Source organism: Rhinolophus hipposideros (assembly GCF_964194185.1).
Source record: "Rhinolophus hipposideros genome assembly, chromosome: 22".
NCBI lineage: Eukaryota > Metazoa > Chordata > Mammalia > Chiroptera > Rhinolophidae > Rhinolophus > Rhinolophus hipposideros.
Window position 1 is genome coordinate 38,753,792 of NC_138068.1, and position 20,857 is coordinate 38,774,648.

The 20,857-nt window shown below is 38.7% G+C and overlaps 1 protein-coding gene across 3 annotated transcripts in view; it reads right to left on the minus strand.

The window, feature by feature from the left end:
- The window catches only part of DZANK1 (double zinc ribbon and ankyrin repeat domains 1), an 88,890-nt gene that overhangs the window by 34,803 nt on the left and 33,230 nt on the right, over positions 1–20,857 (minus strand). For all 3 annotated transcript variants that reach the window (XM_081033316.1, XM_081033318.1, XM_081033317.1), the window contains exons 9-12: positions 15,972–16,085; positions 9,133–9,225; positions 1,807–1,929; positions 803–967 (exon numbers count right to left, since the gene is read on the minus strand). In XM_081033316.1, the coding sequence (XP_080889442.1) occupies positions 803–967; positions 1,807–1,929; positions 9,133–9,225; positions 15,972–16,085 (495 nt within the window). The remainder of the gene's footprint in view (positions 1–802; positions 968–1,806; positions 1,930–9,132; positions 9,226–15,971; positions 16,086–20,857) is intronic.

Below are 20,857 nucleotides of genomic sequence, written 5' to 3' on the forward strand. Positions count from 1 at the left end.
ATGCATATTTATTAGGACAATTTTTCTAGTAGATGGGAGAAAATGTCTAACAAAATTAGTATATTACAATCAGTTTTCAACAGATGGCATTCAAGAGTCTTAAGGAAAGAACACATTTGCACAAAGGTGCCATGCAGACTATTGGTAGTCCCAGGATCTATAACTCAATCTGAATTAAGAAGTTATGAGCTTCCTAAAAATGAAGGTAAAATTACTGAGTGCATGTGCAGTCTAATGATTATCAATCTTCAAGTTCTTCTGAAGAAGAGATAAGAAGAAACCTGAAGAGTCTTTATGTGGTTTAGAGAAATTCTCAAAAGGCTAACACATAGCGGGTGAGTAATTAAATCCTTCTGAGAATAATCTTATGAGATTTTCCTCATATTATGTCCAGTTGTTATAAATAGCAAAAGCAATTTTATATACCTAATGTAAGTTTTCTAAAATATGAAAGAGCCAAGGGGAAAAGTTCTTGGTGTTCTACATAAGGAATTCAAGACAAGATAAGTACTTTTTACACCATGTATTTTAAATTTACTTCTCCCTAGTAACCTTATATCTATTGCCTTGCAAATGCAATTAGACCTCCATCTATTATAAATACATAGATAATTGATTTCTGAAGCAGTCGCTCAAGTTTTTAAAACCTAAATTAATTTATTTACACACCTAGTTGAAAAGTCCATGTGAAAGGTCTATATGTTTTGGCCCTTTTTCCCTGTGTTGATTCATAGGGTATTGTACACAAATACAGTTACCATCACTTCCCAGGTGCCAATTCTTACTACAGTGGAGGCCTTACCTCAGCAAAAGGGCCAGGTTCGCCAGCAGCTAGAGCCAGCCTGTTGTCCACACTAAGTTTTGCCAAGGACTTCATGTAAATACCACAAGAGCCACAGAATCGGGCAGATGGGTGATTGCTGGCCCTACATTTAGGGCAAACAGAGTACCAAGCAGGAATGCCAGGCTAGAGAACAGAAAAAATTTTTATATTTTCATGAATAGTAGAGTCAGAATTTTCCCAAATGAATTATTATCCACAGTATACAATCTCCAGCCATCAAAATAACACATACCCGTAACTTCTGACCCTGCAATTCTACCTTCTAGAATTTATTCTACAAAGTACACAAAGAAATATATTCAAGACCATTATCTACAGAATTGTGCTTTTAGAAGATATATTAATAAGTGGAAACAACCTAAATGTTCAGCAATTGGGGATGACCTAAATATATCATGATACATACCAACCGTGGATTATGAAGCCATTGAAAAGAATGAGGAGGTTACTAACAAGAAACATTGCTAGGTCAAAAGAAATGGATCGTGTTCATATTAAACTACCAGTTTACTTCTAAAAGCATTGAATGTCTAAAAGAACATCACAGAAACTGAGTAACGGTGATTACTTCTGGGAAGAGGAGCTGTGGGACTGGGATGAGAAGGAAGACTAACACTTCACACTAAACCTTTTGTATTATTTACATGCAACACTTACTTAAATAAATAATTTTTAGTGTTTTATTAAAAAGGTAGGCAGACAATTCATAAAAGAACTACCAATAGTTAACAAATCAGTGAAAAAGTTTAACTTCAAAGAAATGCAAATCATGACAGCAATGAGAAACTATTCTCAATTTAAGAGATTTAATTAACTCTGTCTCCAGATTCTTAAGTAAACAGGTGCCAGTACCCAAATTCCAAGCAGTGATTTCTGCAAGGCTGTGTAAGAGGAGGAGCCTGGCTCTCTCTAGGTGGTGGTGAGGTGCTCAGCACAAAGAAGCTCAGTTTTTAAATACCCACCGTGGCTCCACACCAGTCGCAGAAGCATGCGCCCAGGCGATTCCGGCGACCACATTTGGAGCAGGAAACCGGCTCCCCTTTGTGAGTGGGCGCAGGAGGAGCTTTATCTCCACTGCACATGGACTGGTAAACATAACGGCATTTATAGCAGTCAATACGATATCCTCCAAACCCCCTCCCAATCCAGAAAAGAAAAAAGTCCCAAATCAACGCAAGCCCTGGAAACAAGGCATTTCTGCCCCAAAGAGGAAAATTACCATGAGCTTCACTGATTAACAAATGAGTTCAAGGAGCACGCGTTCCTTCACAGAAAGTCGATGAAACTGGTGCCCCACACGTCTTGATATTCCTCAGTATTTTTAATACCAAATGTAGCAAGACTACTGTTGATTTACTATACTAATATTAATAAAGAATATGGGAGAGCTGAGCTACCTAAGGTGTCACAATTGAGGTTTATCGTCTATCCTTTGGGGTTTGGGTTTCCATATGGAAATGTGAATTTATTTTCCACTCCCAACACATGAGAATAATTGTTTGATTTTGAGGAGGAGATAGAATTGTTTTGTGAGAATTTCTGACACTTTGTTAGGTAGACCTGGATTAGAATCTTTGTTCCTACTTACTTACTATTGGCTAGTAAGAGATGGGTATGTGATCAACTACCATGTGCAGGCTCTGTTCTGAACACTGCCCCTGTACCCTTAGGTTTTACAGAGAGGGAAACTGAGGCACAGAAAGGGTACGGCACAAGATTTGAACCCAGGCCATGGCTTTTATCCATGACTTCATGCATCCAATACAACAGTTTCCTCACAGGTCTGTAGGGGAATTTGAGATGGTCAATGGCAATTAAGTATGTACGAATGCTTAGCACAGGGTCATACTCCATATGCCAGCTTCCTTCCCTTTTCGTCTTGCTTTCCACTAGATCCTGATTTCTTTAAGGAAAATGGCTATCATTTCACATTTCTTCCCCACTAGCACAGTATCTGGTATACTGGCATATGGAAATCAGTCAAGTAGTTACTGAATGAATGAATAATTGATTCAATTGATAACTAAATATATGTACTGTCATATATTATATGTCATACATGTATAATACTACCAATGAGCACACTAGGAAAAATGTTTTCTAAGGACAACTTTCCCTCAAAGACTGATGTTATCTTAGAACAGACATCTCTCCAGAAAGAGGCCACATCAGCCCCCAACATCCACAGAGACTGAGAAAGATCTGTCTTCGTGTATACTTATCCTCACCCCATTTCTGTGCAACTAGGGGCGACTTCTTGGGATAAATCTAAAGAGAAACCCCTTACACACTTTGGCTTCAGACTTAAATTTCAATTTATCCTACTGTTAAAATAGGATTTTGATGTTTTTTTTTATATAACATTGCTTTAAAGAAAGAAAAGTAATCTTACCCCATTCATATTAATGCTGCTAAACAAAGAAAAGACATAAAGCTATCAAATGGAACATGGATTGTTACTTCAATGGCACTTCAACGATACTTTCATTGTGATCTCTAAATTCTGACATACCATTCAGACAAAAATACAATTATGAAAACAAATTCAATTTTGCAATTGTTCCTGAAACAGTTTTGTTGATAGGTGAGATCTAGAAACAACTATATCACTGCAAATTAATACAATCAATTAAATTATTTTACTATTTATATGAGAAGTCCAAAATGAGAAAATAAATCTTTTGCCCGGCAATTTACATAAATCTATCACCAAGATCACTTCAATAACTCCCAAGTACCACATTTCTCTTTTTTTATGCTTTCCCAATCTCACTATTTTTTCTCCCTAGTGCCTTGGAAAATTATAAAGTGCAATTTCATAATAGGAGAGTGACATAAAGTCTGCAGCTATGTTAAGTCATAGAGATAATCAAATAACAATCAAAAAAGACTACTCTAAAATTGCAACAGATTTGATTTGGGAAAAGATGGGTTTTCTCATCAAATTTCCCAGCTCATTAGCATAGTTTTAGTCTCAGTTCTGAAAAAGAAACACGTATTATGTAACAGAAATCATCTTTTAAAAAAACTATACAGATTTTCCTCTGGTCATGGTGGAATAAGACCATACCAAATGACTTCCACACAGAAACTATAAAATCTACTCATAATACATATAGGAACAGAAGCAGATAGACACTTGTAGCAAGAACACGTAAGAGGAAGGGTGATACACAAAGTTAGTTCCATTTTAGCCTAGGGCTAAAGGCAGTCCACATAGTGTATATGAAGTGGTGGGAAAGGGGCATTATTTCTGACTAGGAGAACCAGAAGCTGGGTAATGTTTGGCTACTGAAGAGGTAGGGAGCTCCCAGAAAGAAAAAAGACAGAGGAGCTACCCAAATTCTGTGCACTCACATCTCTTATTGACCCATGAACAACACATGCACAAAATAGTCAAAGCAGCTCAGCCAAAGATGAAATATCTGAACAGAAACAAGATTTTTTGCTCTGGTCTCTACTCCCTCTCCCTCCGCCCCCCAAAAAAACACAGTTTTCTTGGTTTTTAAGTATCTTGAGGAATTTTAGATTGTACCCTGGCATTATAAATGTTAAGTTGTGGTTATTCTGGATTCTGTTAATATTCTCTGATAAGTGCTGGATTTCTGTTGCTGTAGTTGTTTTGATTTAGCAGGCAATAAAATACATGACTAGTTTGAGGAATGTACTGCCTAGAATGAACTAGAACGAAATGCCTCTGACTTCTGATCAGAAACCATGGAGACAGTAGAACATCCTTAAAGTTCTGAAAGAAAGTCAACCCAGAGTTATATATCCATTGAAAAGACCCTTTGAAAATGAAGGCCAAAAAAAGACATTTTTGGACTAAAAAAAAAAAAGTAGATAATTCACTGCCAGTAGACCTGCACTATAAGAAATGATAAAGATTTCCTTCTCTTTGAAGGAAATGACACTGGAGAGGAACTTGGATCCTCAGATAAGGGTAAAGAACTTCAGAAATGATAAATAACTGTGTAAATACAAAGAAAAAAACCTAGTTTTTATCATTTTTGCTTTTTCTTCCTAATTCTTTATATATCATATAATTGTTTTTAAGTACTTTTCATTTTTCAATTACAGTTGACATACAATATTGTATTAGTTTCAAGTAAGCAACATAGTGATATAGTGATAGATCTAGTACTCATCCGACACTACACATAGTTATTACAGTATTATTGACTATACTCTTTATGCTGTACTTTACATCCCCATGACTATTTTGTAACTGCCAATTTTCACTTCTTAATCCCTTCCCTTTTCTCACCAGTTCCCCCCAACTCCTCTCCCATCTGGCGACCTTAAAAATGTTCTATTACGAATTTGTTTGTTCATTAATTTTGTTCTTTAGATTCCACATATAAGTGAAATCATATGGCACTTGTCTTTCTCTGACTTACTCCACTCAGCCCAATACCTTCTAGGTCCATCCATGTTGTTGCAGATGGCAAGATTTCATTCTTTTTTATGGTGAGTAATATTCTGTTGTATATATGTACCACCTCTTCTTTAACTGTTCTTCCATTGATGGACACCCAGGTTGCCTCCATATCTTAGCTATTGTAAATAATGCTGCAATGAACATATGAATGTACATGTCCCTTCGAAGTAGTGTTTTGGGTTTCTTCAAATAAATACCTAGAAGTGGGTTTACTGGGTCCTTCTTTGTCTCGTTATAGTCTTTGTTTTAAAGTCAATTTTATCTGGTTTAAGTCTTGCTACTCCAGATTTTCTGCTTGTTGGTTTCAATTTTCATGAAATGTCTTTTTCCATCCCTTTACTTTTAGTCTGTGTTTGTCTTTCGATCTCAAGTGAGTCTCTTGTAGGCAGCAGATGTAAGGGTTTTGTTTTCTTATCCATTCAGCCACCTAACTTTTGATTGGAGCCTTTTGATTGGCGTCTTTTGATTGGAGCACTTAATCCATTTACATTTAAAGTAATTGTAGATATCTATGTATTTCTTTTTCCATCATATTTTTTATCCTCCTCCTCCCCTTCCCCTCTCCCGTTTCCCCCTTCTCCCTTCCCTTTTCCCTCTTCTCCTCTTCCTCCTCCTCCTCATCCTCCTCTTCTTCCTCCTCCTTCTTCTTTCTTCTTCTTCTGGAATTCCCTTTAGCATTTCTTGTAATACTGGTTTGGTGTTGATAAACTCCTTTAGCTTTTTCTTGTCTGGGAAGCTCTTTATTTGTCCTTCAATTCTAAATGATAGCTTTTTTGAGTAATTTATTTCAAGAAAAAAAGATGGAAAACTTCCCTAACCTGGTGAAGAAAATAGACATACAAGCTCAAGAAGCACAGAGAGTCCCAAACAAGATGAACCCAAAGAGGCCCACAGCAAGATATGTCATAATTTAAAAGCCAAAGTTTAAACACAAAAAGAGAATCTTGAAAGCAGTAAGAGAAAAGCAGTTAGTTATCTACAAGCCAGTGTCCATAACAATGTCAGCTGATTTCTAACAGAAACTTTGCAGGCCAGAAGGGATTGACACGAAATATTCAAAGTGATGAAAAGCAAGGACCTATGATCAAGATTACTCTACCCAGCGAAGCTATCATTTAGAATGAGGCCCCTTTGGTGATGGAAAGAGAACTGACTCTAGGTGGTGAACATACAATGTGATATATAGATGATGTATTATAGACACTTATTGTTGTACACTTGAAACCTATGTAATTTTACTAACCATTGTCACTCCAATAAATTTAATTTTAAAAAAAATGAGGCCCCTTAAACTATCCTTTTTTTGTTGTTATTTTTTTCTTTTTGCTGCTCTGATTGGGTGTTTTCTGCTATCTTATCTTCTAAATTGCTAATTTGATCCTCTGCTTCATCTAATCTACTATTGATTCCCTCTAATGTATCCTTTATGTCATTTATTATACTATTCATTTCTGACTGGTTCTTTGTTTTTTTGCTTTCTTATTTTTGTTTTCTATCTCTTTGTTAAAGGTCTCACTGATATCACCGATATCACTGAGCATCTTTATAACCAGTGTTGTGAACTCTGCATCTGGTAGATTGCTTGTGTCCATTATTTTTAGTTATCTTTCTGGAGCTTTGTTCTGTTCTTTCATTTGGGGCATGTTTATTTTTCTCCCCATTTGGGCTGTCTCCTTGTTTTTGTTTCTATGTATTAGGTAAAACTACTATGTCTCCAGGACTTAGTAGAGTGGCCTTATATAGTAGGTGTCCTGTGGGGCCCAGTGGCACAGTCTCCCTGGTCACCTGAACCAGGTGCTCCAGATGTATCCCTTGTGTGGATTGTGTGTGCCTTCCTGTTGTAGTTGAGCCTTGGTTGCTGTTTGAACATCAGTGGGCGGAACTGACCAGCAGACTGATTGGTTGTGAGGATTGGATGTGATTCCAGTGGAAGAGCTGCTGTGCAGGGACTGACCCTAAGCAGCAGGATTCACTTTAGTAGGGCTCTGCTGCCTTCCTGGTCTTCCCTTTGAGTTTCTCCTTTGTGGAGGTGGTTGGGTAGTGCTCTGGTGTTATCTGAAGCTGTCTGCTGAGTGTGTTGGTTCTGGAGCTTCTTGAGATGGGCCCTGCTGCAGTCCAAGATGAGCTACTCCCTGTGCCCTGCCTGGGGCCACTTGGTATGAGCACAAAGTGATGGTTGCCACTTGTGCTTGTCTTAGAGGTGCCTGGGAGAGGCTTAGTTGGGAACTGAGGCCACCTGCTACTAGTGCTGGGCTCAGGGCTGCTTAGCAAGAGGTATGGGGCACGCCAAGGCCAGATGCTACTCGTCTAGGGTTTGTGAACTTTTGGGAGATTATAGTAAAATGCAGAGTATGAGCCAAAACAGGCCATTTGTATGTTGGAAGCTGCTTGAGTGGGCCTGCAAGTTGGGTTGGGCAGGGTCTCAAGGAATCAGCAGGGCAGAGCAAATGGTTAATGGAGACTCAGATACAGCAGCCATCTGCCTTTGTATATTGGGTTGGGGGAGGGCTCAACAAAGGAACAATGGCTTCTGCCAGCACATCTCTCTGGGAGGGAGCTGCCTCTCCAGCCCTCATGCTCCCAGTACCTCAGAATATGCCCTTATTTGGATATAGGATCTTTACAGAGGTAAACAAGTTAAAATGAGGTCATTATGGCAGGTCTTAATCCAATATCATTAGCGTTTTTATAAAAAAGAGAAATCTGGACTAGATACAGGCACACACAGAGAGAAGATGATGTGAACACATACAGGGAGGAGGCAGCCATGTGACTGGAGTGATGCATCTACAGGCCAAGGGAAGCTGGAAGCTACCAGAAGCTAGGAGGGGCATGGAACAGTACCTTCCTTAGAGCTTCAGAGAGGGCGTGGCCCTGCCAACACCTTGATTTTGTACTGCTTGCCTCCAGAACTGTGAGATAATAAATTTCTGTTGTTTAAGCCACTCAATTTGTGGTGTTTTGTTTCAACACCACCAGCAACTAAATACTCCCCCATTTGATACTACCAGTAATTACTACCCACCTGTCCAGTTTCCCAAGGAATCTCCATAAGATGAGAACAAACCCCCCCAATATACATATTTATATTTATTATATTTGTGTGTGTGTGTGTGTGTGTGTGTGTGTAAAATGGCCCCAAAGAAGCAAGATTTTTTTCTTCTAAGTTGGCTAGTAAATGCTGAGTTCTTTTTGGTTTTGTTATGCCAGGAGTCACATAGAAGTAATTTTTTAGTATTGTTAGGTCAAGAGTCACCTGGAAGTAATTTTTAAAGCCTCCTCTTCATCAGAAACATTTTATAAACATAACACAGATCATCTAAACAGAACCCATTCTTGCTATATAAACTGCACATACTCCTATGCCTTCACTTTAAACACTCAAAATTGGGTGGTAGGAATACCAGAAATTGAGCGCCCATAGTGCACTCAATTTCAAAAAACCGCATGGCATAGTCAATGAAGACATACCTGACTGTACATGAAATATGAATGCGTCCATTTTCCCACTGGCTGCTCCAGGCTTCCATGTAAAGTTACTCAACAAAATTGTAAGTAACAAATTTTATTGAATCCCCTTGAAGTTTAGACTTTGAAAACAATTTTTTATTGGTTACTTATTAGGTAACCACTTTTTGTTGCTTACTTATTAGGTCCAATATAACGTTCTCTCCACATTTAGAAATGCGGCTTTCTTTACTATGAAAAGCTTCTTTAAAAAAAGTTTCTTTCAGTCTCTCTGCCTCTTCCTACTTCCTCCATTCTGCAGATTACATTTATTCATTATCAATAACATTGAACATTTAGCAGCCACTCAGTATAGGACTGGCACATGCAATCAACCTACTTCTTGTGGTGAAGGCAGCGACCTCTCACAGGTAACACAGTATTTAAGGTGAGCAGGATTCCCTGTGCCACAGGTACGGCAGATCAGTTTCTCCTTGAAAACAGGAAATAAGAAATACATGTTCCTCTGGGCAAAGAACTGTGCAAAGAAATCATCAAACACAGTCTTTTCAGTCAATCAGCCAGCTACAGATCCTACTTTAACACCCAGACCCTGCAATTGATTTGATTTAGGAAGTATTACAACATAAATAATGCCAAATGAATGTAATTTTAAAAGAAACAACCCCCTCAAAAAAAATTGAAAAAGAGTATTTGTTTGATCTTGGGAAAACAAATTAAATATTTTGCACTGATTATGTGTGAGTTATTAAATTTTTAAGTGTGGAAAAAGTGACAGTCAGTAGGCTCTCAATCTCTTGGCTTGAACAATAAACAAAAGGCCTAAGACCAGCAAAAGCTTATCTATGTTTTTATAAGTAATCTAATCTTCGGACTGGGGTTTACCCCAGGCAGCTTGATGTTAAATATCAATTTAGGTTTGTTCTGTAGTTTGTCACCTAGAAATGGCAAAGTGGAAAGACTGCCTTAGAAAATGAATGGTAAGTGCGTCTTTCCAAGTCAGGAACCTGGGGATAAGTTGCAATACAGAGAGAAAGAAAGAAATGATGGTGAAAGTAGTCTAACTAGAGTACGGTTATCAGAGGGTTAGTCACTGGACTACTCTACACTATCATGATACTATCGCTTTCAATTGTTAATGACCGGTGACACTCAAACATTCCTTTCTACTTTAGCACCTGTGTTCTACAGGTTTCAGGACTGAAACTCATATAGTGTGTTTTAAAGCTGGTACAGATAAAGAAGATGATCAAGAAAAAATTTTAAAAGCCCAACTCCTGAGGTTTTAGTTCCAATGCTACTAGGTAGGCCTATGAAGCTCAGCCTTTCCAACTCTGGTTAACTCCACTTCAGTAGAAGACTCCAAGGTCTTCCTAGTAAGTTGAACCAACTAAGGGAAATCCCAGTTCCCAACCCATAAAACTTCTAAAGTGCACTGACTGCTCTTCAAAATGGCAGGTAATCACAGACTTGCTCTCACTGGGTCCTGACACTCCCTGGTTTTACCTTTCTTCAAAGTGGCTCAAAGTGTCCACACGTAATCTACAATTGCCAGAGTTTTTCTGTGAGATTTAGGGTTGAGATCTTTCTAAAGATGTTCCTCAGAAATGATCTGGTGAAACCCACTGAGAAGTGAAACAAATTTCCTGTCCCTGTGTTAAAAAATATTGAGATCAAACCAAAATAATCTAGCTGTTTGCTGCAGGAAACACTTATTCTAGAAAGAAAACACTGTAAACCAAGTAAGACTGCTTACTTATTAGGTCCAACAGCTTACCTCAAGACCCTCAACTTACTGGACCACACATAGTTACTGTGTACATGTGTGTGTCGGAGGGTGGTGGTGACAGCACCTGAAATCTACTCTTAGCAAATTTCCAGTATACAAAGATGGATATGTTAGCTTGACTGTAGTAATCATTTCACTATGTATATGAATATCAAAACATCATTACCTTAAATATACACAATTTTTATTAAAATAAATAAATAAAATATTTTAAAAATTAACATGTCATAACTCTACCCAATCCCAACCCACCTTGCAAAACTCTCTTTTTAAATTTTTTAAATTAATAAACTTTATTTTGCAGAGCTGTTTTAGGGTCACATCAAAACTAAGCAGAAATTATATAGGGAGTAAATATAGGGAAACTACCTGTTCCCACACACATACAACCTTCCCCACAATTACATTCCACACCAAAGTGATACATTTGTTACAACCTGTGAACTTACACCAACACATCATTATGCCCCAAAGCCCACAGTTTATGTAAGGGTCTACTCTTGTCAAATTCTCTTTAAAATCACCCAACTGCAGCACTAAAACCCTATAAAATAAAACCCTTTCCCTGTCTTATCTCTTCTAAGACACTACTGAAACAGTCATATTGGTGGTCTATCTTACTGCATTGGGTCCAACCTTAGACACCAGGTTTCTCTAGTGGTTTTTGTGATGGCTTCTTGACACCATGCCTTGGCTCACTTCCTTAAAGAGCAGTGATCATGAAACACACAGATAAATACTTTTATATCATAATCACTACACTCACAGATTAATATATATTCATAGGAATGATTTGGGACTGAGGCCACAAATCAGCCTGCCTTAATGAGGATGAGAAATATCAATGACAAGGACTTTAAAAAAGAAGTCAATACCCTCAACTGCCATCTCATCCACAGCATTAGCAAGCTATCTAGTTGAATGGTTCTAGGCAATTTAGTGAATGCAAGTTAGTCACTAGGTAAAACTTTTACTGACAAAATACATGGAAGATGAAAGCAATTTTCTAATCTCCCAAATGATAAGCTTTAATTAACAAAATGAAATGAAGAATGTTGGAAACAAACTAGTAGGTCATTGCAAACTTAATCTCAAAGTTCATTTTGTAAAATGCCACGTCGAAGTTCTGCTTGAGAGCTGTGGTTACAATGGCTTTAAATTTAGCCCAAATCATGTGCAAGAGGCTGGGGTCTCATAGGAGGTAACTATGCCTCAGTTGTATGAGTAATCAGATTGTTTTCAGAGAATCCCAGTCCTAAGCCTCTGAGATTTGAGGAACCCCATATATGACTAGAGTTCTGGAGGTAATACCATATGTCACCAGTTAAAGTCCAAAGGAAACTGAAAATCTATCACTAAAGGAGAATTCGTGCGTTTTGGTGACAAGGGAGATGCTATTAGTTTTCAGCTTTTGAAAATGGCCAGTGTGATATATTTGTTTAAAAAACAAAACAAACTCTAAATGTGTGAATATATATGAATACGTTTCTGTGCATCTAGAAAAATACATAGAAAGACACCTATTAAACTGCTATTATTGGTTATTTCAGGGGAGTAGAAATAGGAGTGGGTGGAAAATTATGCACTTCTTTATATATCTGTGGACTATTTCACTTGTTTCAAAAATTGGAGAATTTAGAAAAGTATAAAATCCTCTCTTATTCCGAAACACAGACACCTTTGCCAGAGGGTAAAAGAAGAAACTCCTGTTACTGTATCTTTTAATCAGGGCAGGTAAAAAAAAAATATGATAGAGCAAAATTCCTCAACATTGACAACTACTGACAGATATTCCTGAGAGGACATTTTCTGAAAATCTATCCCCCTCGTAATATCTGAGAAAGTCACTGGGATGAAGAATTTCAGCCCAGGATTTCCAAACAGGTGTCCTTTTGTGAGTAGAAGCAGCAACACTGACTTTCCAGGATCAGATGTTATGGTGATAAAAGTCTCTCTAAAAATCAAGTGTGATTAAAATCTGTTCCTGCTTTCAACACTTCAGGGCCTAGCAGAAGAAAATCAAGCTGGGGACAATAGAGAAGGCACCATCTTCCACAACCCACTGCTCCCCAGCATTTAGCTCTGCAAAACCAAACTGCTTGCTAAGTTTTGAAGCACACCCTGCAGTTTCCAGTCTCGGTGCATTTTCCTGGCAAGTCCCACCTCACACAAAAACACATACCCATAAATGACTTCTCTTTGGCCCACCCCTTCCCCATCTGGTAAATGCATATTCCTACACAATATCCATTCAGATGATACCTCCTTCTTCAAAGCTATCCCTGGCCCTGGTCCCTGTTAAGAGTTACTGACTTCCTCTCCTCTGTGCTTCCCCACTGTTGTCACCCAGCAGCCTAGCAGACTGTTCCCCCATGTCTTTCCTTGTAGAAAGAAAAGTCTGTGAGACTGTGCCTTTTTGGGACATTACTTATCTCAGTGTTTTACACCTCATGTCTCTCTATCTAGTCTCCAAAAGAGGGATTGCAGCCAATGACGAGTAAGATTCCCCACGGGGGATGGGGGGAACAACTCAAGCCAGGCAGAACCCTGTGGAGACCCCCAATGAGCTGCCTTAGAAAGATCTGGGAAGGGGCCTTGTCTCCCCTTCCCTCTGCCTGGAAAAAGCCGCTGCTGACTCTAGCTTTCCCCTCTCACCTAATTGTGAGAAAAGTCTTGAGAGTGATAAGATTAAGCTCTCTCTGCTCAGCCCTGTGAAACAATTTCAACATGTGATATATGTCCCTTAAAGGAGTTGCATGCCTCACCTCAAGGACTTTCTGCTTCAGCAGTTTGAAGATCAACATAATTGGTTTGGGTTATTTCTATAATGTGATAAATGAGTCCCACAGACAATGCCAGAAAAACACTACTACTCCCTTGTATACTTATCAATAAAAACCTCCAGTCAGCTTTATTCTGAGCTCCAGTCTTTCAGAACTGTGAGACCCCTGGCCTTCTGAGATTTAAACTACATTAAATGTCTGTATATTTCTTTCTTAAAAACTTAACCCAAGCCATCCCTTCTTGTACCTTCACTGCCCGTGTTGAGCTGGACGCGATACCCCACCACCATGACTGCCACCTATACCACGGCAAGCAGAAGCCCAGGTCATTAGATCAGGCACTGGAGCAGTAGGTCCAGGGGTCAGAGCCCAGGGACTGCAGTGTGCAGAGTGGTTCAGGTAGCAACATGCTGGGAAACGTCACATCAAAAGGCACCTTTGAAAAAGCCCCTCTAGTACCTGAGGTCTTGCACTGGAGGTATAAGACAGAACCCAGAAAAACTGGGTGAACCTGAAGGAATGCTCATGGCTACACCATGGTGAAGGATGCCCGGGGCAATGCCCAAATGCCTATGACTACTGGAGGCCTGCCTCGAGGCCTCACTCCTTCCTCAGATCCCTCCCCCACCAATCCTCCCTCTTGTGGGGACCATAAAGTGGGTGGCCAGAAACTTTCTCAGGCTCACACCAATCCTTATGCCATCTTGGCACTGCTGGGAGTTTAAATGTCTTCAAAATTCTTAGGGTGCAGAATATACTGTGTGTATGGTTAACTTTCCAACCAAAACAAAAGAAGAGGGAGTATCAAAAGTGATTCAAATGTTTTGGTAAAAGTGAAACAATTAAGTGCTTCATTATTAATAGTATAAGATACACACTTGTTGAAGATATGTCTTCATTAAAAGTGATAGTAAATCATAACAATCCAATGCTAAAACAAACAAAACACCAGGGAAAAACATGGTGCCAATAGAAATAATCACGAGATTCTCAGTTCTGGATAAAATGATAAAGGCAATACCCTAAATCATTATTTCCTGTGATCTTGAGAAAAATTAACATTTCAGAGAACCCTTTATGGAAGCTGAACCAGTTCCAGGAATATTTAGCTAACGTTAAACCTTGTTTACACAGTAATTTCAAATTCGTAATTCCCTTTGAAAACTCAACATCAGAAGTTAAACAGGCTTGAATTTCCCAATTTCATCTTTGAATTCTTAGCTGGTTTCCTCATTATGAAGTACATGTTCTGACTTTGGCCCATAAATAGAGTAGAAATAAATTGCAAGTGATCATCTCTCTCTCATAAAAATTCTGCTTTAAAAAGGGATCACTTCTGGATTTAATGCTACTAATCACTATAGAAGTCCTGTGTTTATTCTCAATATAGGATCCATAATTGAAGAAAACAATTACTTACTTAGACCTTTTACTTCCCTTCCTTTCCACCAAATGGGAAGAACTCTGGATTTCAAATGCTGAAGGTGGCCTGATACATATTGAACTTGGCTCATAACCAACACTCACCCTTATTCTTCCAGAATAGTTCAAAGAGTTTGGATGATATCTCTTCAAATACCCTGGGAATGTATTAGTAAGAATAGGTTCTGCTGTGATTAACAAAACATCCAAAATAACAGTGGCTTGAATAAGAGAGAAATTGGAACTCTCATTATAAGAAGTCCAGAGACAAGCTTCCAGGGCTGTTTGGTGGCTTCCTGAGGTAACTTTTAAAGTTTTTTAAGATTGAAAATAGTCACCTAACAAAAAGAGCAATAAATTTACATCTACCTGACTTTGGCCCAGCAGTGCTTCAAAATCTCATTTCTGAAGGCTTATCTAGCCTGGGACACTTTGGAACCTTGCACAATGAAGGGAAGCTTGGAAGTGGAAGGAAAGTCGACATCTTTTCTCTCATAAAATTCAATACATTTGCCCATATAAAATCCACGTGGTCATTTTAGGAGCGTTACAGTTCTAATTTTATATTAAGTCCACAAATTTCCCTTATTGTTAATAAATTCTTCCTTTTTTATCCTCCAAATTCTCTATTAAATCTATTTTATTCTCTAGTGATCTTTACTTGAGATTAAAGAGTAGGTGAATAGGCCTGTGCACTAAGAAATGGAGAAAAGATACAATTGTGTATTCATTAATTCTACCAAAATTTTTTTTACAATATATCATTTATCTAGAAAATTTTTTGAATGTATGCAGTGATGCTTAATTTTTTCATCCATGTGACTATTAATAGTTCTAATCATTCTTTTCTACATAATAGGGAACCATAAATGAATAAAGCAAATGAAAGCATGAAGCCACATTAAGGACAAGATTAAATTCAATATTAATTGCAATGATCAATTTTAAATATAGAACTAAAAAATTGTCTAAGTTAGCTTTAGTGCAATTTGTCCTCCATCCACATTCAGGATATTTTTATGTATTTCTCTTAACATTATAGATCCAATTGGCAAGTTAAACTCTGGGGCAGCATGCCTTTCCAAAAATTAGAGTGGATTTTGTTCACAGATATTAGCTTATCAATTGTTAGCCAATTCCATAAGCTGAAGAAAGACATTTAATTGTTCAAACATTACTTTCTATATACTTTATTCATGTTTTTATAAAATCACATTTCATTACCTTCAAATGGAGGCTGGCCTGTGGTTTCAACTGTAGAGCAAGAGGAGACTCACATACCACACAGACTGGAGTGTTCATGGGCACCAAGCTTCCACATTCTACACATAAGTCCATCTGCACAAAGAAAAAGGTCAAGTTTGTCTTGGGATCTAAAAATGGAAGGCGTAAGTAGACCTTAGAATGTAAGATTTAGCTTGCTTTTGCAAAAATAATCTTTAAATAATTACTTTTATTCTTATCGTTTCCTATTAAGTGTAAAAACATGATTATTGTAGAAAACAGAGGTGCAAAAAAAAAAAAGGAATAAAAAAACTTCCTCCATGATGGAGTGAGGAAGTTGACCATCCTCTCCCCAAAAAGCAATTATAAAGTTGGATAAAACTGTCCAAAAAACAATCATTTCAGGCTCTGAAAGTCAGCCAAAGACAGGCAACAAACTGAAAAGAACTGAACTTCAAATAAGAACACAAGTATGTATGGTTCTAGCATGAGACCACTCCCATTCTTCTCTAGCTTTATTAGCATGGTAGCTCCACCAGGGCAGAGCCGGCTGTAAAAATCAGAAGCCTTGTGACTGCTGATGAACATGGCTCACTTAATTTGGAGAATTTCTAAGGTGACTATCTCAGTGACAAGTACACAGGGAGGGCCAGTGGCTCCACTGTCTTGAGACTGTGGTCCTGTTTGGGGCAATCAATGGACCAGCAAGTAGCCAGGAATTTAACAGGGAATTAAATTCAATGATATATAATAAGTCAACTATAGGGGACTAGATAAATACTCCACATGTCCTCAGTTCAACGATATATAGTAAGTCAACTACAAAGGACTAGATAAACACTCCAAGTACTCTTAGTTGACTGGAGGTTATGTGCATGTGCAGCATAAGCCAGAGTGAGCACAAGCCACCCACACATTCCTGACGGCACATGGAGATTCAAGAGAGCTCAGCATAGGGGCAGCTGGATGGCTCAGTTGGTTAGAGTGCGAACTCTGAACAACAGGGTTGCCGGTTCAATTCCCACATGGGCCAGTGAGCTGCCGCTGATCTTCCAGAGGGTCGGCCAAATGGCTCAGTTGGTTAGAACGGAAGCTCTCAACAACAAGGTTGCCAGTTCAATTCCCACATGAGATGGTGGGCTGCGCTCCCTGCAACTAAAGACTGAAAATGGCAACTGGACTTGGAGCTGGGCTTCACCCTCCACAACTAGATTGAAGGACAATGACTTGGAGCTGATGGGCCCTGGAGAAACACACTGTTCCCCAATATTCCCCAATTAAATTTTTTAAAAAAAGAGACAGAGAGCTCAGCAAAAAGTACAAGCTGGGTCAGACTTCAAGACAGCCTGAAGTTTGAATGTTCTACACCCACACATAACTCTATCAACAGAAAGTGAAAGTCTTACTTATTTGAACACAACTTCTGGCCAATCTTCAGTTATGCACTCACTAAGATATGCACACCCAGGGGTAATCCCAGACTTATAAGTAAAAATAAGGGGAAAAAACCCTGATATTATTGGCCAGAAATTGAAGGAGAAACTGCAGGAGAAACAGACATGAAGATTTAATCCAAGCAAACAACAAAACAAGAACACAAGGAGAAAAGTCAAAATCCAGAGTTATTACAATATGTTATCTAAAATGTCCAAAATTTAAAAACATTGAGACATAGCCCACTACCCCCCACAAAAAAATCCACAACGTGCAACTCATACATACTCAAGGGGAAAAAATACAGTTAATAGAAATGGTTTTTGAGTATCCTGAGACATTGAATTTAGCAGACAAAGATTTCAAAAAAGCTATTATAAAAATGTTCAAAAAACTAAAGGAAACAATGTTTAAAAAATTAAATAAATCATGATAACAATGATCAGAAAAATAGGGAACCTCAATAAAGAGATAGAAATTATTCTAAAAGAACCAAGCCAAAACCTGGAGTTGAAAAGTAAAGTAATTAAAATTTTAAAGATTGCCAGAAGAACTCAACAGCAGATCAGAGATCATAGGAGAAAGAATCAGTGAACTTAAATATAGTTCAATATAAATTTTCCAATCTGAAAAACAAAGAGATAAAAGATTGAAGAAAATAAACAGACCATCAAGACCTGTGAGGAAACACCCAAAATACAAAATACATGTATGGCAGTCCCAGAGGGGAGTAAAAAGGGAAAGGGGAAGAAAAAGAATTTGAAACAATAATGGCCCAAAACTTCTCACATTTGAAAAAAAATAATAATCTACAAGTCAAAGAAACTCTATCATTCTCAAGAAAGATAAACACAAAGAGGTCCACACTTAGACCCATTATTGTCAAACTATTAAATGTTAAAGACAAAAAGAAAATCTTGAGAGCAGCAAGAGAAAAACTATTTATGATATACATCAAAACTATGGAGGCAGTAAAATAACATGTTCAAGGGGCTGAAATTAAAAATAACTGACAAACAATTCTGTACAACTGCCCTTCAAAAGTGAAGGTAAAAGGGCCGGCCCGGTGCTCAGACAGTTGGAGCTCTGTGTTCATAACTCTGAAGGCTGCCAGTTCGATTCCCACTTGGGCCAGTGGGCTCTCAACCACAAGGCTGCCGGTTCAACTCCTCGAATCCAGCAAGGGATGGTGGGCTCCACCCCCTGCAACTAAGAATGAACAGGGCACCTTGAGTTGAGCTGCCGCTGAGCTCCTGGATTGCTCAACTGGTTGGAGAGTGTCCTCTCAACCACAAGGTTGCCGGTTCGACTCCTGCAAGGGATGGTGGGCTGCGCCCCCTGCAACTAGCAATGGCAACTGGACCTGGAGCTGAGCTGCGCCCTCCACAACTAAGACTGAAAGGACAACAACTTGAAGCTGAAGGGCACCCTCCACAACTAAGATTGAAAGGACAACAACTTGACTTGGAAAAGAGTCCTGGAAGTACACACTGTTCCCCAATAAAGTCCTGTTCGCCTTCCCCAATAAAAAAAAATGAAGGCAAAATAAACATTCTAAGATAAACAAAAACAGAGAGAAATTGCTAACAGACATGCCTTTGGTAAAGGAAATCCTGTCACAGTAGATGATAACCTGAGTTCACAATAAAGAACATGCTCTAGGCTCAAAGATACAAATAGGTTGAAAGTAAAAGTATAGAAAAAGATATATAATGCAAATAGTAACAAAAGACAACTGAAGTGATATCAGGAAAAAAAGACTTTAAAACAAGAAATATTACTAGATACGAAGAGCTATTTTGTGATGATAAAACAGTCAATAAAGTAGGAAGATACAGCAATTATAAGTGTATACGAAAATAACAACAAATCAACAAAACACATGTAGCAAAAACTATGAATCAGACTTCTGGTAAGACTCCATCCAGCATCTGATCACTCTAAGCCTCAGCTTTTACTGGTGGACAACAGTGGTATTTTGGATCTCCAAGAATTAGCATCATTTCAGAGCCAGTATCTGGTAATCCCCCAAAGTTCGGGGCATTACCTTTTCCACAGTGCATAGTCACTCTAGTGACGGCAACAGGTTCCTTTTGGAAAAGGCTTTGAGAAAAATTTATGGTTGAGACCCAGTCTCCTTCAATCAAGGAGCTCTGGGTGTGTGACTTCACTTAGATCTGAAAACTAGGTGACAGACTCAGATGTTCCATTGTGATGACTCAAATCAGCTTTCTGGCTGTAAGACCTAGTGTTTTTTGTTTGTGTGTTCGTTATATAAACCATGCAAGAAATACATCTATTTCATTTCTATGAACTATATGATCAGGTTCTGATTACTGACGTCACTGCTGCCCTTTACAGTAGATTTGCCCACTTTTTGTCTTTGGCAGTTAATGCTGTCACTTGACCTCTGCTATTCTGGACCCTATTAGCCCCACTGAAATCAGGGAGCCCATCTCATGGCAGCATCCCCCATGATCACGTCTGGCCTACAAAGGAAAGCAGACACAGAACTTTTCAAGGATGCAGGTATTCCTTTCACTAATGAATCCAACGGTGCCTTAGTGAAGGAAGTATTCTGGGCCTTCTTGCGAAATGTAGGTGAGAGTTGGGGGGTATAGGGCACACACGATAGAGCTACTCCAACATTCCTATCTTCCCCCACATGATGTCAAGGAGGTTCTGATATCTTAGTCTTACTACACACAGGCCACTACTGGATCCAAGTTTTAGTCAGCTCACCAAAAGAGCAGTCAGAGCCACCTCCAGCCGTGTTAGCTAATATCTAGGATCTATAGAATGTGTACACATATCAATGAATTTGGCCAATTTCGTGTTATAATCTGCCTTCATTTAAAATCCACTCCTATACCTGTTCATCAAGACACTGCCAATACATATTAGCAAAACTGGGCTCCTGTTGTCATGTGGAAGCTATTTTCTCCTGATCACAGTGTGCATCGGTCCCTCAACAGCGGGCTTGGAACGTCACAGGTTACTTGTGATGGGTCTCGAGGAGAATAACTTTCAATGCACTGCTCAGGTGAGGTTATCACAGAGATGTCAAGCAAAAGAAGGCCAGTATCAGACAGGAGGGCAAGCTCCATCCACGGGCAAAGAGGCTCAGAGTGAGTTAGGGGTTCAAGACTGTCGGTTTCATCTGGGTTCAACCCGAGATCGCCATTCCAAGTTTCAGGATCTCTTTTTCCCCCACTTAATGTCCCACCACAAAAGAAACTTGGTAATAAGGTAAATTCAGCTGATGTTATAACTCATCAACATATACAATTAAATTTTGTGTTTGGTTTCAGCAGTGTAACCCTGGTTATAATATAATTTTATAATATAATTTTAGGACAGTCATGGGAGCTCTGGTTCTCACACTAGGACTTAAAGGTCCTGAGCTTGTCAGTTTCTGTGAATGCTCCTATGTACCCAGGAGAATCCACCCC